Source organism: Stegastes partitus, unplaced genomic scaffold (genome assembly GCF_000690725.1).
Source record: "Stegastes partitus isolate 25-593 unplaced genomic scaffold, Stegastes_partitus-1.0.2 Scaffold1026, whole genome shotgun sequence".
In the NCBI taxonomy this organism is placed as follows: Eukaryota; Metazoa; Chordata; class Actinopteri; family Pomacentridae; genus Stegastes; species Stegastes partitus.
In genome coordinates, this window is record NW_007578757.1 from 118,042 (window position 1) to 144,731 (window position 26,690).

Consider the following 26,690-nt stretch of genomic DNA (forward strand, 5'->3'; position numbering starts at 1 on the left):
TGTTTTTTTCTGGTGTAGCAATCAATAAAGTTTTATTCTAATTCTAAATGCCACAATTTCACTTAGCAAATTGCCGAAAAACTATCATCGTCTTTCACTCACTTCGTTTTTCCAGTTGCGTCCCAGGAAGTGCTCGGCGACGTGAGCCGGCAAAACGTTCTCCAGCAGAACCCGGTTGAGGTTCTCCATGGTTTCGATCTCCTCGCACTCCCTCTTGAACTTGTCCCTCCACAAGAAGTCCAACCTACAGTAATATTCATTCTGTTACAGGAGGACACAGAGTAAAGAGACACCTGCGTCATTCACGCCCTGCACCCTCTCAGCACAAACTTGCACCAAAAGCAGGGCGGAAAGAAAACACAAATCATCAAGAGAAGAAGTTTTTTATTTTTTTTTAATTCATGTTGATGCAGATATCTATATTTGTAGCATGAACCCCAGCACGGACCACATGTTGTTAAAGAAAACAGCGTTGTTTAGGCCCGCGGCTCCAGAAACCCGTGACGTGAAGGCGTTTCTCAGAGATAGGCTGTCTGAGCATTACCACTGAATGGAAAGTTATGGGATCTCTAGGAAAACCTAACCAGCTGAATCTAAAGGGCATGCTTGTTATTCATAGAAAATTAATGTCCCAATAAGGATGACAATGAAACAATGCGAGAAGCTCCGCTGTTATGGCTCAAGGAAATAGTAAGCGGACAGGACTGCTTTGCATAAAAGATAGCCACCGCTTCTTCTTTTTTTTCTTTTTGGTTATTCATGCTTGAAGGACTTTTAGACACATCGAAATATGTCAGGAAGACTCACATATCGAGGTCAAACCATCCCAGAAGTGTGTGTTTCATCACACAGGCTTCCCTGAACACACCATCATTATGCTCATATATATGTGAGAGCTCCGGGCGACTTGTGGGCTGGCCCCTACAGTCCTCGTGTATGGATGTGTGTGGGAGTGTTTCTAGTCTCCTGTGAGAGATACTTCATGTGTGTTGTTAGCAGTTTGGATGATATATGTGTGCGCTGAATATGTTTCCCTTGAGATTAAAGTATGGTGCCAATTTAGACAACTCCAACAGCGAAGGCCTAAACAGCTCTGCGCTGAGATCCTATGCTATGCTGCTGATAGCCTGAGGCTGAAATAAAAGCACTGACTAGCTTCCAGCCCTCTGAGGACAGATAGTCTGAACCATTTATTGCTGTCTACATATAGGGATGTACAGTTGGAGCGTTTTGCTTCTCTTGTGGCGAGAGGAGTTCCAGTACCTCCATGAGTCAAGAAAGTAGGCCAGAAGAAGCGCAGCTCATTCCAGATGCTGTTTAAAAACCAGCTAACGAGCCCGTAAATGAGTTTTGCTCCATTGCGCGTCTGTTCTTGAGGGATGAATTACAGATGCCTTGTGTCTTGTAACCTGCTTTCTCCTCCCTCTGACTAAATGGCTGGAAAAGAGATCATTAGCGCTGATGATTAAAATTTTGCAAGGCAAATCTGATAACATGCAGGCGAAAGGCATATGAAACCATTTCCGGCATGGATTTACGTACTTTGGCAATGCTCTGAGAACCTTTTTGACCCGTTTCCAGAATTATAATTGATGAAGCATTGTACTGCGCTAATTTATAGCCAAACAACATCCGGAAGAATGAATCCAATTATTCCTTAATAAGTACACCACAAAGAGTTTTACGCAGCAAAATTGTGTTTCCAAAACAAATGCTCCCCTCCCTTCTGGTGACAGTGACCCAGAATGAGAACAACACACGGAGCTGTTTGGACCAAATGCGGCTCTCAGGGGAGCCCCGGTTTTGGGTACAGAAGCTCGAGGGGTTTTCTTTCTGTGCAGAACATCTGCTTTGAGGTCAGAGATGATGGATGGCACCCCGAAAAAAGATAAAACACCCACACCAAATCTGTGTCAACTGAGCTCATATGAAGTGAGGATGGCGGGTAGAGAGGAGGAGGTAGAGGCAGCGGACCGGGCCGGCTGCTCCAACGCTACCATCTGAGCAAATATTTTGATCACACAGAGTCAAATCCTTCAGCACGGATTCACTTGCAGTACATGCATTCTGCAAAAAAGCCAATTTAAATCCACAGGTATGCAATCTCTCTCCTCCACTGGGTGACTTCCTGATTTGGCCACAGCGCTCAGAGGCCTAATGAGATGAATGACCCACATAAGATTCACTATTACGCAGTGATGTCATTGTGGGGGTTGCCCTGAGAAAGCTACTCACCTGTCTTGCTAACACCAGCAGCGTGACGAAGAAGATGAACAGAGACACTGAACCCATGGTCTTCAGATCCTTCAGAACGCCTGGTCTGAACAGAGACAGAGGACCACAATTATAACGAGAGTTCTGATCTTCAAATGCGTATTCATCCACAGCTGAAAATAGTCCTCAATAAAAACACCAGTCCTGCTTGAAGCTAAGGTTGGCAGTACTTTTTATTTTTTAGCTTCATTGGCAGAAAATCCATATGAACCTTTCTAAGTTAAACTTCAGCACCTCCACCTCCGGGCTCCAACTTCAGGTTTTTAGAAAATCTAGCCCGCAACAGAAGATGTCAACCTATCAATAGCAGGGATGTGGTGGCACAATGGGAGGGATGGACTTCTGCTTGGGGCACCGAGGTTTGAATCTCAACCAGTTGTGATTTTAGCTTGACTACTTTTGCGTGTTACTGCAGGAGGAGGGCTCTATAATTCCTATACAGCTTTTTGTGTGTGTGTGTGTGTGTGTGTTTTGCAAATTTGACTTTTAGTAACATTTACTAATAAAAAACTACGCTGACTTTGGGATTAAAAATACAAGCGTGTAATTGTGACTTGCTTTTGAATGTCTACATCTTCAGAATACTGGAACATATTGAGAGGCGATCATTTGCTGGTTTTTGGTCTTTCTTTGGGATTTGTTGAGCAGAACATAGTGTTTATTTTACATGCCATTCAACGAGGCTGTATGTGTCTAATAAGGAAGATCTGCTCTCTCAGCTTCTCTCTGTTCCTCTCGGTGCTCCTGCTGCTCTGTTTCCTTCGGCATTTCTGTTTTCCCACACTGAGAAAATCACTTCACTGTCGGTTTCTCAGCCAATCAGCCCTTTTGTGCGTCTGTCCGTCTCCCCATCTCCACCTTATCCCGGTGGTGGAGAGCATCTCAACCAGTCAGCTAACGTTGCTCCACCACCAGGAGTCCTATCCTCATCTCCTACCTTCATCTAGGACTCCCCTCTGAGATGTTGCTTCTCACTAGAGTCTAATTCCCAAATTTCTTTTAGTTACCTGTACAAGTGCTTCTGTAATAAATGCAGTTCTTTACTTCCTAATGATCTCTCCTAATGATACTTTTATGTACAGCAACAGCTGCACTAAATGAACAGCACTGATAATTAGCAAAATAGTTTTCTATGTTTCTGTAATGGTTAATACACCAGTATGTAGAAGCTCTTTAACTGAAATTATATTCTTAATGCTAAAATATTGTTATTATTGTTATCCATGAGTTATCAAATTTACAGTTTTACAAAAAAAAACCCTGAAAAATACTAAAGCACATTGTAATTTCTTGAATAAAATGCCAAATTAGAGCTATTTACTTGCATTCTTGAACAGAAAAAAAAATAGTTTTAGTGGTTGAATGTTATGCTTGATTCATTTCTGACTTCTCAGAGAAGTCCAGTGGCTCAGATTTGGGTCTAAAAAGGTGAATTCAGTTTGAAATTCCTCATTCCTGTTCAAAATGGTAAAATGTCGAGTGGCATTAAAGCACTTCATGATGCTGGATGGTCTATAAATATATGTACAGTACTTAACAAACCAGAGAGGTGGTCGAATAAATTGTAAAGCACTGTATGTACATGTTATGTTAGTACCACCTATGTGATTTACCAACCTCCCCCCCAGATCTATATTTCTTATTTTCTGACATTTACAGCATGAAAATCTACTCAGAATCCTCAAATATCACTGCAAACAACACCTCTGCACAACACGGCATCCAGAATGACATTCACTGTGATGGATTTCTACTTGCACAGCCTCTTACAGCTAGTTGATTTTTATACTTTATGAACAGTTTAAATGGCTTCTTGGAATTTACAGACATTCAAAATTGAAAAAAAAAACAACAATCCAACACATGTGCACATGGTGTGGGTACAAACATGAACAACAGCTGCTCCTTTGAGGTTTTTAGTTATTATTTATGTCTGTTTAGTTGTAGATATCACAAAAATAAATGAAAAAAAATATGATTTAGTCCCAGTAAGACTGTGTTAATGAGACTATTTTGTGCAGCCTTTATCTAGTTTGCATGAATCCCAGATTTAAATGGCGTAAATAATATAAACTCAGCTTGCCAAACTGTAGACGTAACAATTTTAAGACATGAATACATAACAGAGGGTGTGCATCCAAAGATGTTTGAGGTAATGAAGTGTAAATTGCTACTCGTGACAAAATAAAACTGATTCATTAGGCAATCCTGGTCTATTTCCCTTTCATTTAGCAATTCATAACTATTCCCATTTATTTGCCTCGGTGTTTTTTGGCAAAAGCAGTTCACTCGTCATGCGAATAGAGGGGAAGGTGAGAAGGAGAAACAAAGAGCGAAATAATAAAGTGTAAAAAAAAAATGCGTTTCTTTCACCAGCCCTGAAAACTTTTTTGCATAATGGGATTTCTTCGGCAGTGAGACTCTGGCTGTCAGTCAAATGTGAAAGAGGAATGCAGCTCCATCAACACAAACTGCTGTGTCTCACTCTGTCATTCATCATCCTCCTCTCCAGGGGTTGCACTTGATCGACAGTCATATGTGCTATTGCTACCTCAGCATCAGTCTTTCCCAGGCCCGGTGGAGAAGAACAAATCAGGCAGCAGATTCATGCTGCTTGTTACTGATTATGCAAAAGAGCACCCAGAAGTGTTGCCCCTTGAAGTTTGTCAAGGCCTAGACGGTTGACTTTTGGCTTATTTGTATTTTTTCACGGGTGGGTTTTTGAGACATTATGTCTAAACTGCTTCGGGATATGCGCAGACTTCTTGGCATTAGGCGACTGAGGACAACCCTTTATCCCCCACAAACAGATGGACTAAGAGGCGTTTAATGCAAACAAATATTTTGCAAGTTTCTCAAGGAAAGTGGCTCTGTCTGGGACTAGTGACTTCCCCTCTTTTTGCATACAGGCAAGCACCGCAAGCCTCTACTGTCTTTTCACCATTCAAATATCTTTCTGGTCATTAGGTCATGAGAGAAGCCCTAAATCTCCTTAAAAAGCTTCTCTGGTCACTGGGTAAACATCTCAAACCAAGTCATTTAATATTTTACATCTGCTGATACGGAGTCTCAATCTGTTACCGTTTTCCTAGATAATACATCCATCCATCCATTATCTATACACCGCTTAATCCACACTAGGGTCACGGGGGGCTGGAGTCTATCCCAGCCGACTTAGGGCGAAGGCAGGGGACACCCTGGACAGGTCGCCAGTCTATCGCAGGGCCACACTTCATCTATTGTAGATTAGCTGTAGTACCTGGTTGCACCACCTATTACTGTTTAATACTGTGGTAACTAAAACAGGCGGACACTTCCATGTTGTCAAGCAGAGAGCATTGTGAGGTTTTTGGCTAGTATAGGCACATCATGACAACATCCTCTCTAATGCCGACACACATAAGTTAAATCAAGCCACAACCAATTAAAACAGCATTCCTCTAACTTAGCATGTGAGACACCAACCTATGTAGTAGTGCAGGGCTTAAAATAGCAACGCTATCACAGGACAGCTACTCAGTGTATTCAATTTGTAATCCAATTTAATCAATTATTGATAAATGATGCTGTATTTATTCAGAATAATTTCAAAGTTGTTACACCTGTTTGATAGCAGATGTAGACAAAGGACTGGACTCAGATCATAGACTGTATAAAAGATGGACGTAGCAACCGGCCCCGAAAAATGAAGCCAACCCGGAAGTGTCAAAAACCTGCAATATCACTACGTCTGCTAGTCCTGGCTCCAAAAAGCCCTGGCTCCCATAGAAATGAATTGGAAAAGAAGTGATCACAGATCAAGAAATACTGCATTCCTTCAGCTCGGGACATTTTGCGGGGCAAGGGGCGTGGCTGGCTTGACTGACAGTCGGCAGCAACCATACAGACAAAGCGAGCAGAAGGCGGTAAATGTGGGCGGGCAGAGAGGGCCCGCCTCTCAATCCGTCTGACCAATCGCTGCTCCTATGGCTCCGCCCCCCTCCGACGATTTTGCGTCACTGGCTCCAAAAATCCAAGATGTCAACCAGGAAGTAGCAAAACCCTGGCTTCATTTTCTCAGTGCAGAAACCAACGGGTGACGTCACGGAAGCTACGTCCATCTTTGATACAGTCTATGACTCAGATTCATACTGATACCGACCCTGATTAATTTCCATGGTTATTGTCCCTTCCTGCTTTAAAATGGTGTAGATGTATGGGGTCTATGCATTTAGGTCTGTATATTTATCTATCCCCCTTTTACCCTTGTGCTTCTTGCTACAGGTTGAGCACACCAGCTCGCCTATGACTCTATTATACTACTCTAAGCTGCACGATGACAAGTTGTAATATTTGAGTCATTCAGCCCTGCATGCTCCAACTACGATACAGTTCTGAAGCAGAACAATGAAGCAGAAAGGCCCTCCAAGTTGGCATAATTGGTTCCTTGGTTTGTCACGTATGAGACCCTGACAGTATGATTCTGGTCATTGGTACACTACAGTTTCTCAGCCATAGCGCTGACTTGCTAATGACTTTTCTTCTGACGTATAAAAAACATATTGGCATGGCAACAGGGTTTAAAAAAACAAAAAACAAAGAACCCCTGATTTTCATTCTATGACACCTACAGACTGCGGTTCAGTTTTAGTATTCAGGGCGGAGGGTTTCAAACAGATATTGACCTTAAGTGGGCCTAATAATGGTTCCAATAATACCTGCATTAGGATGCAGAGACAGTGTGTTATAAAGATAAAGAGTGTGTGCGGGTACCTATCTAGTTTATCGGTGGGGTACAACGCTTTGCTGAATCCATCCAGCAGAGACGAATGTGTCTGGAGAATGATGATGTTGTAGATCACCACGGCAACCAGCATCACCACCATCTTCAGCTCATAGTTGATCCTCAAGAACACTGAGCACGATACCAGGCCCAATATGCAGCAGTAGATGAAATACTGAGGACAGAGAGTCAGAGTGCAACAGAGATACCGGTACAGATTAATAAAATGCGTATGTTCTGTCCTGTGTATGAGACTTGTATCTTTTACAAAGGATGTATCATGCGGACAAACAGATGGAAATAGGGCTGTATTTCTACATGTATTGCTCTAAAAATAGTGAATCAACCAACATGCGAGATGAAGCAAGAAGAAAACTAGAGTTTGCAACAATCCACATGGCGATCCTGTCAGCTAAAGTGAGCGTAAGAAGGTCTCTGCCCTGCTGGTTGAGAATACACAGGACAATGAATAACACGTCTGAGCTTTAGGAATTCCCTTTAAGTCTGACAACAGGTGATTTAAGATGTTTAAAGTCACCACCTTCTTTAAAGTGTCTATCACTGACTTTACAGATGTACAACAGAACGGCTAAACAAAAGCTTCCTCACGACACTGGAAAAAATGTGCATGGCTGTCTCTTTGAATTATTCTTCCTTCACGGTAAAGTGATATGAAACAGTGGTCAATGAAAGATGCTGCTTAGCAAATGCCTAACAGTGAGCTCTTTAATACATTCAATATTGTATTAAACTATGCCTGTTTGAAATGAAACCAACAAAGAAGTTAGCACAGACACAAATTCCTATTTTATTTTAGTTTTAAATGACCATTTTAGATCAATTCCAGCTAATGTAAGCTGGATGAGCTAGGAAGCACCCTCTCTCCAGCTAATGTTGTTAACCTCTCAATGCTGTACTTACTGGCAGGTAAAACTTGTTTTTGCCTGTGTTTTCTTCCATATCATCCAATCGGCTGTCATTGGTTAGATTGACAGGTGGAGCGGTTGTCAGGACGTCCTCCATCGATCCTCCAATGTCTTCCACAAAGAACTAACAAACAAATCAAAGAGAACAGTTGCAGTGGTCATTTCTTGACTAAAAACTTATTTGGAGCTCCATGTTAGTTCAGGCTGGCAGGGAGTCAGGTAGTCACAAGCCCCCTGATGTCCAACCGTTCACTACTTCAGTCCAGCCCACCCACTAAGCGTGCTTTATAACTGAGGCAGCGTTCATTCATGCTGCCTGCTCCACCCAGCCTCCGCCCATCTGCAAATCATGACTGCTGTCCGTCTCTTCTTCAGAGATCTCTCATGCAGTTTATATAACTCAGTGTTTCCGGGAATTCTTCTTACACTTTGCCTCTGATCATGTCTGGGTGTGCTGATCCATCTTCAAGTAGGATTGCATCGTTGACACCAAAGCGAGCCTTGGTGCCTTTGCAGAGGCTGACGATAGTGTGTCTTACATCTAGAATGTTTGCTAAAGCGCCACATCGCAAGAAAAATCCCTTTCATCCTCCTCTGGATGATTTTAAAATCCAGTGAGAGCTCCTCAAAACTTAAATCCAACCTCCGAGTGGTGTAAGTCATTAAGAACTTTTGATATGTGTTAGCCTTTTCCTGCTCTGTTCTCTGGAGTGTGGTCTGGCAGCAGGGAGAACTATCCTCTCTCGGACTGAAGTTGGCTTTCTCTGAGGTGCTAAATATATTTGGGGCTTGAAGGGGCTGGGTCAGGGTCTGCAGGTAAACTGGCTACCAGGTCCACATGAAGTTGGGAGTGAAACCAGTGGTGCTGCTTTGTCACTTGGTAGGCCGTGACAACATACAGGATCATGACTTCCCAGGCCCAGTGGCATCGCTCAGCTGTTGTGGCCAAAATCTTTTGCAGATTAACATTGAACCTTTTGACTTGACCATCAGACTGAGGTTGGATGGGTGCGGTGCATGTTTTCAAAATACCAAAATAGTCCTGTACCATAAGTTAATAGCAGTTTTGGTGCTCTGTCTCATTGGCCCCATGATTTTCAAGGCAATGCGTTCCATGGGAGCTTCCACTCGAACCATACCCATTGGGGCTTGTGGTGTCTTGCATGGCCTGACTTCGGATGCGAAGCTAGGGCTGGTGCCACATCAGAGGGCAATGTCCTCTCTCATTCGTTACCAGAAACATCTGGTGTGCAGCTGGGTCACAATGCATTCCACATCAAAATTCCCACCAACCTACCTTTTATGCATTTGTCTCATGACATTGGGTTGGAAGACACAGCTTTTGAAGTTTAGAGAGATAAAACTCATATTATGGCAAGGTTAAGCATTGGCTTATAAACGCCTAATGAGCCAGTCCCAGTGGCATCGGTTTGAAGCTCAGTGAAAACCATATTTTGCAATGTAACTGACTTTGGCTGTATAGAGAAAAAAACAAACATTAAAATAAAAATAAAATGAAATACATTTTTTGGACTTTTTTTTCTTAAAAAAAAACCTCACAAACATGTTTTAAAGTTTTATATGATTTTTACAGGGCTTAGGTTTTGCTCTTCTCTACCCACCAACCTTCAACTCCAAATAAATCATGTCCACTGTGCTACTGCAGCCACAATAGGGCAGGTATTGACCCAGACTGTTCCACAGTGACCTGCGACAGAAACCAGTGGACAAACCACATTTACAACATTTTAACTGACTTCTCACCATATTGAAGACAGCCATCACCAGTATGAGAGCAGTGGTTGTCATGGTGAGGACCAATCGTAGCCAGGGGTTATTGGTGACGATGATGCGGGACGAAGTTGGGAACCATGTAAGAGAGCAGAAGGATCCCTTCCTTCCCTGCTGTGGATGCGAAGAAACAGAGAAAATGACCGACAAGAAAAAAAGAGGACACTGTTTTATCTAAAGCATGTTTCTGTGGTAAACTGAAAATATTCTACCGCTCAGTAACTCTTTTATTCCTTTTGCTTATACGACTTGAAAATTGCTGTCCTCTGGGGACTCATCTTCCGATTGATTAAAAGGATACTGGAGAGCTGAAAGTCACTCAATTTAAAAGGTCACGTTTGTTATCTTTATTGCTCAGGGCAGCTAATTCCGTCTAACTAAATAAGAACAAAGCCAGAAAGTGTTGAAGCGCAGATCATACATGCCAAATGTTGAAGGAGCCTAATAGACAATTAGCTGGATAAGAGAAATTAATTTTAGCTAAAAAAAAACAACAAAAAAAACAACTAAAGTTTTATTCTTACCCAAAAGTTCCAACGAGGAACATTTTCCAATTATTTTGGCGTTTATATCAGTTTGACAGTTTTTTTCTAATTTCTCACCCTTCAGGACAGTATGTTCATACTGTAGTATGAGTTTGAACAGAACTAGGCTCTCTCCTTTAGATTGAGTTCTGAGACAGTTACACTTTGTAGATGAACAAGAATTCTTTTTTTTTGTGTGCCAAATTTGAGGACATAAAATGACGGCATTCCTTTCTAAATTTTGCTTTTCCCAATGTGTGTGATTAAAATAACCACGTAATGCACTTTTCTACAGACGAACAGAGCACGTCCTTCAGCTATAATGTGACCCCATAATGATAATTCAAAGAGCCATTTGGACCCGTTTCAAAACATCGCTAGCCAAGTTAGCAACACTGTGCGTGCCGGTGGGTGTCGCACATCGGCGTTTGTGACGCAAATTTTGAGCGACGATTTTGAGCGTTTCATTTTAATGTTACAAGATCACCATAATCTTCAAATTTAGAATTACATTTAAAAAAAACTAAAATAAAGCAAGTTTAAATTAAATACTCCTTATTTATCTTCCAAGGCCACAAGGAGCCGCAGCAGAGGGATGAAAGAGCCTCATGAGGCTCCGGAGCTGCAGGCTGCCAACCTCCTGGCTTACACAAACCCAACCAGGTGCATCTCGCATACATTGTGAGTAATGTCATGTCCGCTCAGTTGTGTCGACTGTGTGCTCGTTCACCAGTGACCCAGGCAGCTTTCACTGGGAACATACAGACTGTTAAATTGATGGGTCATGATGCATGACCTGTCCTTACTGAAGCAGTGTATAAAGCTGATAAGAAGGCCAAGACACATCAAAAGTTATTGATAACCCTCCATTAATTAAAAGTGACCCATTTACCGAGAGATAATACGCTCTTGAGAGGGAGGAAATTGGTTCTTAAGGGAGTAATCATTCATCGATTGTCCATAAAACACCTGTGACAGGTAGCTGTGGCAGCTGGGGAACAATACCCATCTGTCCCCTTGTGCCGGACAAAAAAAAACAAAAGCAGTAAATCTTTGGCTATTCTATGAAGGAGGATATAAGGTAGATTAGTTGGCATAATACTCATACATAACACCTGTAGCTGTTACTGGTTCCAACTGGAAACATCCACGAACCTTGTAAGAAAATCAACTCTTTATTTGTCTGACTTGAATCTTTGGAGCAGACTACCGGCGCCTCAGTGACTTCCACAGTTTTGAGAGCAAATTCAGAGATTGGCAGCGAATGCATAAAAATCATTGAAACAAATAAGGTTACTGCTCTAAATGCAAAATTTCTAACTAAACTGTGTTATTTTTTGTGGCAGATGAATTAGATATATTCTATGTACTGTAGTTCCTTTGTAGTTCTACAGTAAATGCTTAAAATGTTCAAGCAAGTGTTAGATTAACTTGCAGGAAAATCTATTAAACACAACTATTCTGCCTACACTTCAACACTTAAGCATATTTTTAATCATACTGCCCATGCAAGAATGTTTGAATGACACTTTGAATAACCTGCACATACAGACTGGTGACAAATTAAAGGAAAATACAGTGTCTTAGCAGGTGAGGTGCCACCATTAGCATTCATTGTTTAAGTGTCTGGAACTCTCGTGGAGGGATAAACACTGTTCTTTTCAAAGACATTTCCTTCATTTGGTGCGTTGATGGTGGTGGTGGTGGAGAGAATTGTTTACCACTTTGGTCAAAAATCTCCATTAGTGATCCACTGGGGTGAAGCCTGGTCACTGTGAAGGCCATAGCACATGACTCACATAACTTTAATCAATTCATTCAGGGACCCCTCGTGCACTATGGATGTCAGGAAATGCTGAAAACACTCAATAAATGTTTCCCAAAGCCCAAGATGACATCCTCAAATGTTCCTTTTTGTCCACAATATGTTCAGTTTATTGTCATAGAGGAGAAAACCAAAACAGACAGTATTCAGTTTAACCCTTTATGGGGAAAGTGACCATATTTGGTAACTTCCTTGGATGTTCAATATGTCCACCCTGTGCCTCTCCTTGAGGTTGAAGAACCATCTGCACTTTGATTTAGTTCTTATATGAGTGCCAATATCATTACCTTATGAAACATGTCACTTAGCAAATGCTCCAGGCACTTTATAAACGCTTTGTTACTGGTTTGCATTGAACTCCACTTTGATTTATTTTTTGAGATTAGTGCCACTAACACCACAACCCCAAGAAAAATGTCACTAAATGAACTTGGCAAGTACTTTATAAATACTTTGTTACTGTTAAGTATCACTACCTCGAACTCAAATGTTTCTAAATCAATGTTTTTTTGCAGTTTGTTACTTTTTCTAAATTCCTTTTTTTTTTTTTTTTTTTTAACTGTAGACAGGCAAGATACCAATTAATTGCCTTTATTAATCTTGATTTGCAACATTTTTTTTTTTTTTTTTAATCACAAAAGAAAAAAAATACCTTGAAATATCCTTCAACAACAGCCCAGGGTTGAAATGTTCATTTTCCAAGGATTTCAAGGACTGCTCTATAAATGGTTAAGATGCCGCAATAGGATTTTTTTTTTGTTCTTGAAAAATTACTCAAGTTAATTAACTGACTATCAAAATAGCTTGTGATTAATCCAGTAGTTAACAACTGCACTTCTCCACTTTTGAATGTGAGCATGAAGCTCTGTGCACGTGCGCGTTTTCACCGATTAATCAATGCAAACTCACCAGAATGTGACCAGCGAAGCAAAGGAGCAGGATCAAAGCCAAGAGCAGGAATGCCAGGCCAAAGGAGATCCCCAGCACAGCAGTTCTGGAACACACACTCGCATTACTGGAACTCTCTTGGCATCTCTGCAGTGCCATCCATAACTATAAATGTAATGAAGGCTTTCATGTATTCTACATGACACTGTGATCCACTGACACCGAGGCAGCAGAACAGTGGATGAGTTCAGTCGCTTCAAAATGAAGTTTGCTTGTGTATCAGTTTTTCTAAGCAAAAAAAACACAACATGGATGATTTAAGGACGCCTGCCATAAAACAGATGATGTCACGTCTAAATGTGCAGAGCGATGCTGTGACTAACAGAGCAAAGATAAAGAGAGTGAGAGAGAGGGGAATTAGAAAATCAATGGCCTCTCAGATGCTGAATTACACCTTTGGCTCCCAGAAGCAGTAAATTAGCATGACCGTGAATTTCTCTCCTCGCCATTAAAGAGACGCCACACTTTGATTCACCTGATCTATAATCACTAGCAGACATGGTGCCCTTTTATCCCGATCAGCTTTTTAACATTCTGCCTCTTGCTCCCCTGCCTCTTTCATTTCAGCGTGGTCCTGTTGATGAGACAGCTGGCGTCAAATGGCTTTTTCACATCGAGCTGCCGCCACAGCTGGAGTTGCTGCAGGGAGCGGAGTGCGGAGTAAATCCCGTGAAAGGGGTATGGACTTACTTGGGCAAGACGAGGACTTGCACTATGAATATACAGCAGAATATGAGGCAGGCGCAGGTGACGTAGTACTTGAAGGCAGGTAATGTAGTGGATCTGTACTGTAGAGAGAAGACAGGGCAAAACATAACACACACACAGGATTATGAGGCTGTGCTGTACAGTCAAGACTAACATGAAGCAAAGACAATCTAGAAATGATGAGAAAATAAAGGAATTTACAGACAAATCAGCACATAGAGGACGAGAATCATCCTCCTCCGTCTCTGTAATGACTTCCCTTCCACTGATACCTATATAATTCAATTGATTTGTTTCCCCGGTGAACAATGCAGTCGGTGCTTTGTATGCATTCGCCTACCTCTTTTTCCAAGGCTTTGTTGTGAAAGAACAACGAGATCCTCTGGATGTCTTCAGACTTCAACCACTGTCTGGAGACGCAAGTGAAACAGACAGTACAGAGGATCAGGCTCTGGGTTGTGTTATGTGGCAGCAGAAAACGCTTCTGTAACTCTTCGTCGTGCAACACTGAACCAAACGCTCTTGTATGAATTTATTATAAACATGACATCTTATATCTTAATTATTTATACTTATTAGAACTTAAGTTTGTGAAATGTGCAACGCATTTCATATGCAGAGAATAAAGTCAGAGCGCTCCGTCTTGTTTTTCTGAATACCAAACAGATTTTAATGTGCTCAGTTTCACTGCTGTGGGGTAAATTACAATGAAAATATTGTTGCAGAATATCTGCAATTTACAAACTCATTTTGTTCATAAGAAGATGGAAATGAATCTTATTAAATTACCAGGCACAGAGTCATACTGAGACTTAACTGTCAATCTCACATCTTAATACATTCAAAAGAACGTGTTTTTCCTAAAAGCTGGCGCATCTTTTCAAATGATTCTGGTTTTGTGTGAATACAAATATTGGTCCATGTTTGTCATGTTTTTTGTTAGTAAATTATTTCTCATGATCTTATCTCATCTTTAGATTTTTGGGCTTAATTGCTGAGGGCTGAGAACTCTTTTCTTAACTGTGCTGTATATTAAATTTATGTTAAAAACTTCAAAGAATGCAACATCACATCTATAAAACATGATTAAAGAAGTAAGCCCAGGGTCATTTTAACACTTTGAGCCACATTCTTGACTCATTTGGGTTTTCTGTCTGACTAACTGAAAGGTGTCTTTAAGCCAATATGGTTTAGTATACAAAGCAAACAACAGCTGTGATGGAGTGCATTCATCAGTGACCTCATGAAAGTGATCAGACTTGTCTTTATCCTGCTATCCTGCTTCTATCAGCTGTAACTGTGAGGAGTGATGCAGAACTCCGATGCTTACTTCTGCGAATTGATGCCATCGATGGTGCGAATCATTCGTTCATTGAGTTCTTCCTCAAACCTCCTCCTCTGGGATTTGGACCTGGTATTGAAGTGAAGGGATGACATTTTAGTGCACCTGTACCTGTGATGAAACACTGTGAAGACAGAGCGACTACATGTGTCCTTTCAGCTCACCTCTCTCGTCTCTGGAAGTGGTACTGCCCCATTGGAACGTCCTGAAACACCAATCAGACCGTTAATGATTCTGAATGTAAGCTGCTGAGCAGAATATTTCTGTTAGCGTGTGAGAAAGAAGCGCTCACGGTCGTGTTAATCGTGCCGTTGTCTGTGGTCATGCTGTCTCGATGGTGAAGATTGGCGAAGGGTTTGGCAGCTCCCCAGGACTCCAGGTAGCGGGTCATCCTAACAGATGCCCTCATCTTCCCACCGTCCAGAGAAGGACGAGAGCGCAGGCCGAGCAGCGGGCTGTGCCTCTCGGTCTGGGAAACCAACAAGAACAGAGGAAATAGACAGGTAATTCCTGACATTATATATAGGGGATGTGCTCCAACAAATCTGATCTGCACTGACTCCATCACACAACTTCCAGGACTTAAAGGATCCGCTGTTGACTCCATGGTGCCCGATACACCTTCAGGGGCCATATTTAGTCCAGACCAGTCCAGGACCAACAGAAAATTAGACATGTATATTAGATATGTGTTGTCATTATGTTTCGGCTCATCAGAGAATATAGTTTTGCCAAAAAGTCAGCTTCACAGCAAGTGCTAAACATTTGTTGCTAACATTTTAGAATAATTTATATTTTATCATTACAAATGCTTTGGAACCAAAGATCGGCAAGTGAGTTACAATTCAAAACAAAGCTGAACCATGTGCAAGAAAAGTCACTGCAATTATTTTGGCAGTTATTGTGGTATTCGTCAGCGTTTCAGTGGGAATTTAAACTTTTGAATTTATTTTCCTTTGAAAAAAATTCCCCCTGTCGCCTTAGACAAGAATATGCTTCACAGACTGGAACATCTACGAGGTGTGTCAAAAAAAGTCCAAGAACGGGGGCAAAAAAAGACAAACCCAAAACACAAACGACAAGTTTTCCCCTTCAGACCATCAACCAGAACGTCTACAAAGAGATCCTGTGACGTTTGCTTTGTTCAGAGCACGAGAAGAGGCGAGAGTTGTGGCAGGACAAGTCATGGCTGCTTCACCATGACAACGTTCCTGCTCACAATGCCCTGAACATCCAACAGTTCCTGACTGAGAAGAACATCACCGTGCTGGAGCAACCTCCCTACTCAACCCACTTGGCTCCGTGGGATTTTTTCCTCTTCCCCAAACTCAAGGGGGTCATCAAGGGGACCCGCTGTGAAGACGTGGACGACATCAAGATGGTTGTGATGACGGAGCTGCGGAGGATCCTGGAAAAATCCTTCCAGGAGTGCATGGCGGCGTGGCAGAGAAGGCTGGGAAAGTGTGTTAGACTCCAGGAGGATTATTTGGAAGGGGAACACTTGTAGTTTGTAGTTTGGATTTGAAATATATCTTTTTTGACACCAGCCCTAAAACTTTTCTGGCACACCTCGTATGTAGCACGTCATTATGTTAAAACGTCAAAAAACTGCAGCTTTTGTAATTTGGATTTTCTGCTTGTTGTGATTTGCAATTCTGATAATCTTTTCATTCATTGTTCAGCCCTAATTCAAAGCATTATGAGCGACTTAGATGAAGCATTGCTTTTGTTCTGTAACACTCATTTATGAAACAGTTGACCAATGTTCTGCAAGTGCAACCACGTAAACCAGACGTTTACACATCCAGAGTGCTCACTCTCAGTGGGTGTGAAGTGATGTGTTTTAGGAACATCGGACATTTAACTGCTCTTGATGTCTGCGACTGGCCCGTCAATGACTTGAGCTACTTAAAACACTTTTAGAACGATGCTGCTCTCCTTCTAGTTTGACGTGAATACTTTTCTCTGACAAAGAGCGCGCCACTTCAGCGCTTACAGAAACACTGAGAGTCTGGGACGATGACAAGCACCTCTGGTGGATTATTTTAATTGCTCACGGAGACAGGCGTTGTGACTGACCAAACATGGCACAGGTTTCTTTTTAAGAATTGAAACAGACACAGTCCATGATGGCTGTGTTTATTTCCCGCGGGCGTACCGAGCGGCTCTGACAGTGACAATCAATGACAACGACAGCAGAAATGACACCTCCTGTGATCCATGCTCCATATTTGGCTTTGATCCATTCAAGGCTTCTTGAAAATGTCACCGAGCACCCGCAGCCTTTTTCCGATATCTGATTGGATATCGAAAACCTATCTGTGCTAAATGAATAAAGGTTACGGAGGAGCATCTTGTCACATCCTGCGGAGATGCTCGTATAAAATGGTAACATTAACCACAAAAACTGCTGGTTTAGTTAATTACTATACAGCTGCGAGGAGCCAAAGTAATTTAGGTCTCTCTGCTTTAGTGTCACTACGCTGCTTTTATAAATGAGAAACTAGAAGAAAAGTTAAAAAGGATAATATTCAAACACGGTAAGTGCTGACCGAAACTGAAATGCACTGATGTACTGCAGAGAACAGAGAGTGCCCAGAGTGTGTAATGTGTATGAATGCTAACTAACCCCTTATTGCTTAACTTAATCAATAACTCAGGAGGATAAATCTCACAAACATATTACAGCTGATGAAGTTTGTTGGACTGAAGATGTGAGCACAGATAACTGACTTCTTCTGCGCACAAGAAAACATGATTGATCTCTCACATTAGCAACTCCGGTAAAGGTTGGGGAAACTTTTCTGTTTCAGTTAACAGAATATATGAGAATCATGTGGGATGCACGATTACATTGTTCCTCTTGTGCGCTTTTTTCTCGCAAATTGTAAATCTCATGCGGAAAATACTGCAGCTGACTTGAGAATTTGCTCAGAGAGAACAGGAAGACAGTTTAAGCTGGTGGGATGAATTTATGGGAAAGCTAGCGATCCATGAAAACAAAAAGGACAAGACAAAAAAAAAAAAAGCAGCCTAGAGACCGTATTTGGAGGAATCAATGGTGAAAAGACACTCTGGCTTTTTGTGCAGTTAATTGCATTTCCATAAGATGCACTAAAAGGCCTTAATTCTTTAGAAAAATCATGCCAGTGCTCCTCTGAGAGCCCCGAGGTCAATGAAGCAAGCAGACAGTGAACACACCATGCCTGAAGGAAGAAAGGGGGAAAGTTTTCTCGCTGATATTTGGGGGAGTGGGTGCATCTTAGCCAATTTGTGGAGGGATTAGGAAGGCAGGGGACTGTTAAGTACGGGTTTTTTTCATTTGCCAAGCCAAAAACACTGAGCTAAGTCTGGATGCCAGCAGCAAATTTCTATATAGAGATGTTCTCGGCAGACAGTTCACAGAAGAGGCAGATCCCTTAAATGTCCTTAATCGGCCCCGTTTGATAGGAGGGAGCTGCACGGTGTCACAATCCATTCACAGTGCTTCAAGTAGAGAAAGAGGACTTCAAACATAATCTGCTCTGAGCAGAGAGATTGACTGGACACCTGCAGAAATGCTGTTCCTTTGATAACATGTCATCATTGGTACACTACATTATTTTCCTGTGCCTGACATTGCCGGTATTGATTAGCTGCCCACTGTGCTCTTGGCGGGATGAAGAAGTGATCATATAAATGTTTGTAAAGCTGTGGTGTTGTGCTGAAAACAGACTCATGTTTTTGCATTCTGACTCCATAAAATACATGACAGACCAAGTCATGACCCAAAACACACCGTATATAGATACTGCTGCTGCAAACTGACTGCAAGCTACTGTACATAAATATTAATCATAGGTTATACCATAGACAGCGTAATCTAAAGTGAATGTATCATCTTTGCTGCCCTTTAATTGCGTTGTACTTCTTTGTATTGTGTCTTTGTATTGCTTTAAAGGTGATCATTGCTTTTTTTTCCTTTTATTTATACATATTTATGTTGACATTTTGCACTTTCGCATCTTCTGTCCTCCTGTTTTAACCTATTCTTAATGCAGTTTTATTTGGGTTACTGTCTGGTGTTGCCTTCTGGGTATCCTTTCTGTTTTTAAAGGGGCTGTATAGAAAAAGGTCTTGTTCTTAAAAAATGTCAGCTGTTTTTTCTTTTTTTCTGGGATGACCAAATACCTGTGAAACCAGCCTCAGCATGTTTACGGTTGAATAGCAAATATTAGCATAGCAACACGCTAAAGTAAGATCATCAGGTGGTGGGCTACCTTAATGAGTTAGACATAATAATATGTTATTTAATACAAGAGAGACCACATGTTCTCTGCAATTAGGTGGAAATAATATTAGCAATTGGTGAAAATTAGTTGGAAAATATCAGCATATCAGATATAGAATTATTATTATTAGCATTATTGAATTTCCCTTCTGGGATAAATAAAGTATTTTTCATTTCATTTTTCATTTCATTCATTGTAGGCATAAATTCTATATTGTGCATTAGACTGATGTGTATTATCGTTTCAGATGTTCCTCCTATTTTGTTTGTCAACTCTTCAAATTGCACCGCAACGTATTTTCCTTGGTGAACTTCATATGTGCACCTACTGCTATAAGATCATACTGAGAAATGATGGTAACTATTATTCGATTATTCTACAAATCTAATAATAGAAATGGCATTTTATAGTCTGGAACCAGAAAATGGCAAAACTTGCATGAAGTCAACAGCAAAATAAATAAAGCAACTAAAAAGCTCCTGGGGTTACCACATAAAAGCAAGTCAAGAGTAATTCTTGACTTGCTTTTAGTGATGTCAAACATGCCAATAACTGAGCACATTAAGAAAAACTAATCGTCCGATAAGTCCACAGCTGCTGCTGCTGCTACTTCTTCGACATCGCTTTCTAACTGACTGTATATATGCATAAAGGCGGGTGATGATGTCTGACCTTTGGGTTGATGACCAGGAAGGTAACCACTTTATGTTCTTTCAAGTAGGAATCTCTGCTTTGTCCGTCTCCAGGCTCCACCTTGTATGAGCCTTTCAAATGCTCCAACGTCACTGAAGAGATGTGGACCCTCCTGGAGGCAAGTATTTGAACAGGCAACGAGCAGTGAAGCGCTTGCGTCATTGACAGTTCCCTGAAACATGTTATTTACTTTCCAGCTTCACAACCTACACTAACTTGCAATCCAGCTTTGTTTGCTGCCCTCGCAAAGGGAGATGGAAGGAGACGGTCATATGTCTTTTTCAGGGGCCATATTTTTCAGGTAGCTTTCAGCAGACATAACAGGAGCCAAACCATTAGCAGCCCAGTGAGACAATGCTGTGGCACTAGAGAGCTTATTTTCAGAGTAGCATACACATAACCACCAGCCAATTTTCCCCAGCTTGTTACAGCGCTCGGATGGCAGACCTAATGGCCACGTAACAAATGTAGAGCTGCTTGGTCAAATGAGGTAGCTATAATTGACTAAAATGCTCATAACAGGCAGAATTAGAAAAGACATATATCATGTTCCATGTCTCTCTGCAAATGTGTGCATTTTCGGATGTTAAGCATCCCAGTATTGCAGCGTGGAAGATTTACTGTGTGCCAGGGTTTGCAAGCTGTAACAGCACGAGTATCAAATTAAACATTCTTGCTTAGTTGCTGTCTTGTAAGTGTTACTTATTCTTATCTTACCCGGGTACGCCTCCCGCCTCCATGTGATTGGCAAGCGTTACATCATGTGACCACACATCATACTGCCACTTCCGGAGGCCAATCACACCACAGAGGACATTTCCAGAGTGAACGCCGACACGCATGTTGATATCGACTCCGGTGGCATCTCGGACCTTCCTGTGGAGAGTGAAGCGCAGACAAAGTACACTTTAAAGGAGAAGCGCTTATTTGCTTTCTTTCCAAAAGTGAGAGGAGAGCAGCGGAAGTTATTTGCACAGCTGAGTACAGAGCTGAGGCCTGTGCTGCAAAGCAAGTTCAGCGTACTCAGGATGTGTGTCTGTTATCTGGATTAACTGAGCCTAACAACCTCAGTCAGGCTAAGCGGTCATGCAAGGTGAACGCAAACTTATACAGCACCTTTCAACCATTACTCTGTTGCATTAAGGGCTTTACAGGGTTTTTCTCTTCGACCCATTCATATACCAACGGTGGTAGAACTGCCATGTAAGGTGCTTACCAGCTGACTTGGATTGTGCTGTCATGGACATTGCAGCACATGGAAGAGCTGGCAGGGAAATCGGCAATCTTACAAATAGTGGAAAATCTGCTTGACCACTTGAGCTGCCCGCAGGCTGAGGCTGGTTATCCACTCAATAAGTCAAGCCAGGATTTCTGAACTTAGCGATGAGTGTGTAAGCATAAAAAGCGATGGCAGCAGATAGCCGTAGAACATATTTTTCACATAAAGAATAAACTATATTACTAATAAAAGCAACACAGCTGCTGCAGCCAAAAGGGGACAGTAAGCTGCTGTGTTGACTGTGTGACTGCGTAAGTTAATGGCCTTATCAATATTACTTATTAAGTGCATCTGACTACAGTTCCTTTGGTAGTTAACGTACAGCCTATGTATCAAACATTCTCATAGCATAGAAGTCCATTTCACCTTATTCTTTCAGGTGCAACCCCGGCAGTGTTAAATGGTCTCGCGGGCAAGTAAAGACCAATTTTGAAAACATCATTCAAAGGGGTAAGCAGGCTCACTGCAAATCCTATGAGTTCAACAAGTACAAGGCTTTGCTGCTTTATAAGTCTCTGTTGAGGAATTATATTGCTACACAAAGGAATACACAACTATATATATTGGCTTTGACATTTCTTGCAGTCAACAGGAAAAAAAAAAAGTAAGAAAAGAAGACTGGAGTTCCCACCACTGAGAACCTGTAGGTCTCATTTTATTTTCCAAGAGCTGATTGGTTATTAAGCAGTGTTTTTATATTTGTTGATCTCTTTCCAGGTTATCTTTTCAGCATAACTTACCATAGTAATACACCCCAGGAAGAGGAGAGCTACAGTGCTGCCCGTTTATTATCACACCCTCAGTCCAGGATGGAATTATGACTATATCCAGGATATTCCAATAAGTGGGCTTATTTATTTATTTATCATTAGATTGGCATATCGAAGTGTCCGCAACAATAGAGCACTAAGAAAATTATGCCCGTGTGACGAAAAACGAGGGTTTATGAAGCCAAAACGGGAATGTTATCATAAGCTCAACAGGACAGGTTCTGTGAAAATCAAGAAAAGTTCATTCAAACGGAGCTTTATGGTTTTGCTTCAGTGAAATTTCACCTTTGTTGGTACAAAAAGCCACCCCACCGATAAACGTTATTTCCTTTAATCAGAGGGTAAACAGAGGATTAACTTATCATGATTAACGAGCTGAACAGTTCAGTTATGAGTGACGACATGCTCTGCAACAATGCGATTCTCTTTGATATAATTAAAGTCAGACAGAATAACTCAGTGAAGCAGATCTCAGGTGAGCAGGTAACTGACAAACAAACACGTCGCCTTCCACGGCTGACCGGCGTGTGATAATCTGTCACGCATGACCGACGCTCGGCCCGTGAGCCGTAACGATCGGCTGACCGTGACTTTAAACAGGCAAAAGTTATTCCTGGAATCAATTTCAGGGAATTTTGTTATGACAAAAACCGGGACTATGACATTATTCTATGACAATAAACAGGCTGTTGTACTATAGGTTATATAGGAAATCGTATTTCGATACTTTTATATTTTATGATTATACACCGTATATTTTATAAAGCGGTATGACGTTAAGTGAGCAGCACTGTACCATGGAAGTCCAGGATTAAACCTGAAGTTACCTCGCTAACCCCTACATCCCTCTGGAGTTAAGACTTTTTGGAACCAGAAGGAAAAAGCTGGGACAGTCTTCAAAAGGTGAAAAGCATCCCTCTTAAGATCACATGTGCCCATGACTGAGAGTTTCCTCTACAACTGTATTCTCGTTGGTTGGAAAATCCTCTATGGCAGGAGTGATATCCAGACTCTGCTTCACCGTGTCACAGGTGGATGACACTGGGTGGCATCTTTTTTTTTAAAGATATGTTTTTGGGCTTTTCCGCCTTTAATGATAGTTGGCAGTGAAGATAGACAGAGAAACGTGGAGAGGAGAGTGGGGGAATGACATGCAGCGAATGAGCCGCTGGTTGGAATCGAACCGCTGCGTCGGGGATTGTAGCCCCTGTACATGGGTCGCCCGGCCTACCCGCCGAGCTATCCGGGCGACTTGGGTGGCATCTTTAATCTGATTGTGATTAAAGGTCAGCGCTAGCAAGCCAACATATATGCAGCAGTGAAAGACAGAGAGCAGAGGAGAAGGAGGAGAGGACGAGGCTAGCAAAGAATATTTTTTCATTTGTTTGCATTTTTATTTGTTCATTCGGGAGGCTTATCATATTGCATTCACACTGTGTTTACTCTGGAGTTCAAACAGAGCTGGAATCAAGTCTGGCATTCCTTCTGCTCAATCTGTTTGACAGGCGCGTGTTTGTTTGTGTTTGTGTTTCCATTTAAGTGTGTGTGTGTGTGAGAGAGAGAGAGTAAGAGAGAGAGAGAGAGAGAGAGGGGAAGAGAAAGAAAGAGAGGGAGAGATCTGGTATTTTACTTGATGGCCTCACACATATCCAGGCCCATCTTCACGCAGTTCCTGGCGTGGTGAGGCAGCGACTCAGGCAGACCAGACACACAGTAATAACAGTCTCCCAGGATCTTGATTCGCATGCACTCGTTCTCCTTAAAGAAAGCAAAAAAAAGAAAGAAGCAAAGTTTTCCATCAGACTCAAGAACATGTTTCCAGATAATCAGTATCTTTACTTTGTTTGTTCCTCACTTCCACCCGGTCCTCATGCAAACAGCGTCCCATCCATCAAGCCCAAAATCATACACCCACACACACACATAACACATTAGCTCTTATTCCACATGTGGGATGTGTAACAGCTCATCGTTGCATTGGGTTTATGTAACGGCAGCCTCGTCAGAAGGGAGGACGGAGCTGCTGGACATGAAGCTGATAGAGCCTGACTCAGCTGTTTGGACCCATATAGCCGAGGACCCAAGAGACGGCGAGATACACTCTGACCAGCCCACACAGCGCTCCGGTAAGGTACGGCAGGAAGGCCGACAGAGGCCTCAGGATGGACCGGCAATCTATTTTAAGGGTGTAATGCTTCACCTTATTGAAAGACAAGACAGGCATTCTCCTCTCATCTTGGCTGCTTTGTAATTAGCCAATTTAAATTAAGTGAATTAGTTTAGACTTCAGATAACACTAGCTAAAAGCGCTACACGTGAACCCAGATGAATAGTTTTATGTCACCAACATCCATTAATTCTCCATTAAATCCAAATTATTTCTTGATTAAAATGCCACATGGTACCTTAAAACAGCATCATGGGGTTTTAAAGAATTCATTGATTGGATTCAAAGCGGCTTTATAAATTAAGGGATTAATGATGCATAGGTTTTTCATGGTTAATAGGTTCATTACTGGTTTATTTATCCAAAACCCATTACATAAACTAAAATCTTACTGGGCCTCAAAAGACCTTAAGCTTATAAAAGCTTAAACTTGAATATAAAAAAGGGGATTACTTGAGATTAACAGGTCAATTCTTGTCTTTAATTGTATGTAAAACTACATTTTGTGGTGGGACTGTAATGGACTGTTTTAAGTGTTTTCTATACTTTGTGTGTCTCATTCAGGAGGAGCATAAACATCACACAGTAAAGGAATTTGTAATCCAAAACATGGATTTTTTAGAGAAAAACTGATTGTTTTTCCTTAAAAAAAAAAAATTTCTTGGACTGAATAGAGATAGTTTTGCAGATGACACATCTCTGTTGGCTTCATCAGACCCTGACCTTCAGCGCGCACTGGATCGGTCTGCAGCCGACTGTGAAGCAGTCAGGATGAAAGTTGGCACCTCCAAGTCTGAGGCAATCGTTCTCTGTCCGAAACCGGTTGATTTCTCCCTCCGGCTTGGGAGGGAGGTGCTGCCCCAAGCGAAGGAGTTTAAGATCTTGGGAACTTGTTCAAGAGTGATGGGAAAATGGAGCCTGGTGCAGCATCAGCAGTAATGTGGACTTCGTACCGGACCGTCATGGTGAAGAAGGGACGTAGATTGATTAACCAGATCTGTATCCCAAACCTCATCTATGGTTATGAGCTCCGGGTAGTGACCGAAAGAACGAGATCGTGAGTATGAGCGACCAAAGTGATTTTCCTTCATAGGGTGGCTGGGATCAGGCAAAGAGATAGGGCGAGAAGCTGGGGCATCCGGAGGGAGCTCAGAGTAGAGTCGTTGCCCCTTTGGGTTAGAGGAGCTAGTTGAGGCGTCTGATTAAGATGGAGGCTTTTGGGAGACCCCAAGGTAGACCCAGAACTCACTGGAGGGATTACATATCTCATCTGGCTTGGAAACACCTCAGGATCTCCCAGAAGGCCGTGCAAAGGTTGCTGGGGAGAGGGATGGACTCTGGAAAGATCTGCTTCACCTATTACCTGACCCCGGGTAAGTGGCAGAAGATGGATGGATGGAAAGAGACGAACATTGTTCAAAGTGTGTTTTATGGAATGTGATCATTTTCCTTTCAACCCTTTGATCTACGAGGTGTGTCAGAAAAGTTTCACGACTGGTGTCACAAAAGATATATTTCAAATTCAAACTACAAACTACAAGTTTTCCCCTTCCAAATAATCAACCTGGAGTCCAACCACTTTCCCAGCCTTCTCTGCCACACCGCCATGCACTCCTGAACTCCGGGATACTCCGCAGCTCCATCATCACAGCCATCTTGATGTCGTCCACGTCTTCAAAACAGGTCCCCTTGATGACCCCCTTGAGTTTGGGGAAGAGGAAAAAATCCCACTTAACCAGGTGGGGTGAGTAGGGAGGTTGCTCCAGTACAACAATGTTCTTCTCAGCCAGGAACTGTCGGATGCTCAGGACATTGTGAGCAGGACCGTTGTCATGGTGAAGCAGCCACGACTTGTCCTGCCACAACGCTTCTCACGCACCGAAGCAAACGCTTCAAAGGATCTCTTTGTAGACGTGCTGGTTGATCGTCTGAAGGGAAAAACTCGTAGTTTGGGTCTGAAATATATCTTCTGTGACACCAGTCCTGGAACTTCTCTGACACACCTCGTATTTCTTCAATGCCTGTTTTCATCTCAAACACACAAGCGCGTCTTTGTGTATATATTAATGAAGTTGGGCTTTATTTACCTTTGCAATCTGGTCAAATTTACCAAACAGTTCATTCAGCATGTGCACGAGTTCACCTGGAGAGCAGTCGCTTGCCAGCCTGGTGAAGCCCACAATGTCTGCATAGAGAATACTGCAGAAAATCATAGGAAACACAATTAGTATAGAATTACTGAAAAGCACACCATTGATATAGCAACACAATTCATTGCATGTCCACACTATTTTGTCCAGTGTTAGGTGAGCCAGATGGTTCTCCATCCTCGGAGGACATTTTATTCGTAGGGCAACACAGATGTGGAGCTTTTGTGTGTTTGTTGCACTTAATGTTTGAATTTTGCAGT

At 42.0% G+C, this 26,690-nt stretch overlaps 1 protein-coding gene across 1 annotated transcript in view; it reads right to left on the reverse strand.

Moving 5' to 3' along the window:
• adcy2b (adenylate cyclase 2b (brain)) overlaps nt 1-26,690 on the reverse strand; it is a 57,423-nt gene that overhangs the window by 6,726 nt on the left and 24,007 nt on the right. The window contains exons 6-20 of the mRNA XM_008295166.1: nt 26,368-26,479; nt 23,744-23,871; nt 20,782-20,940; nt 20,044-20,176; nt 15,393-15,569; nt 15,265-15,305; nt 15,089-15,169; nt 14,099-14,168; nt 13,741-13,838; nt 13,012-13,096; nt 9,727-9,867; nt 7,958-8,086; nt 7,027-7,211; nt 2,236-2,320; nt 103-261 (exon numbers count right to left, since the gene is read on the reverse strand). Of these exons, the coding sequence (XP_008293388.1) occupies nt 103-261; nt 2,236-2,320; nt 7,027-7,211; nt 7,958-8,086; nt 9,727-9,867; nt 13,012-13,096; nt 13,741-13,838; nt 14,099-14,168; nt 15,089-15,169; nt 15,265-15,305; nt 15,393-15,569; nt 20,044-20,176; nt 20,782-20,940; nt 23,744-23,871; nt 26,368-26,479 (1,783 nt within the window). The remainder of the gene's footprint in view (nt 1-102; nt 262-2,235; nt 2,321-7,026; nt 7,212-7,957; nt 8,087-9,726; nt 9,868-13,011; nt 13,097-13,740; nt 13,839-14,098; nt 14,169-15,088; nt 15,170-15,264; nt 15,306-15,392; nt 15,570-20,043; nt 20,177-20,781; nt 20,941-23,743; nt 23,872-26,367; nt 26,480-26,690) is intronic.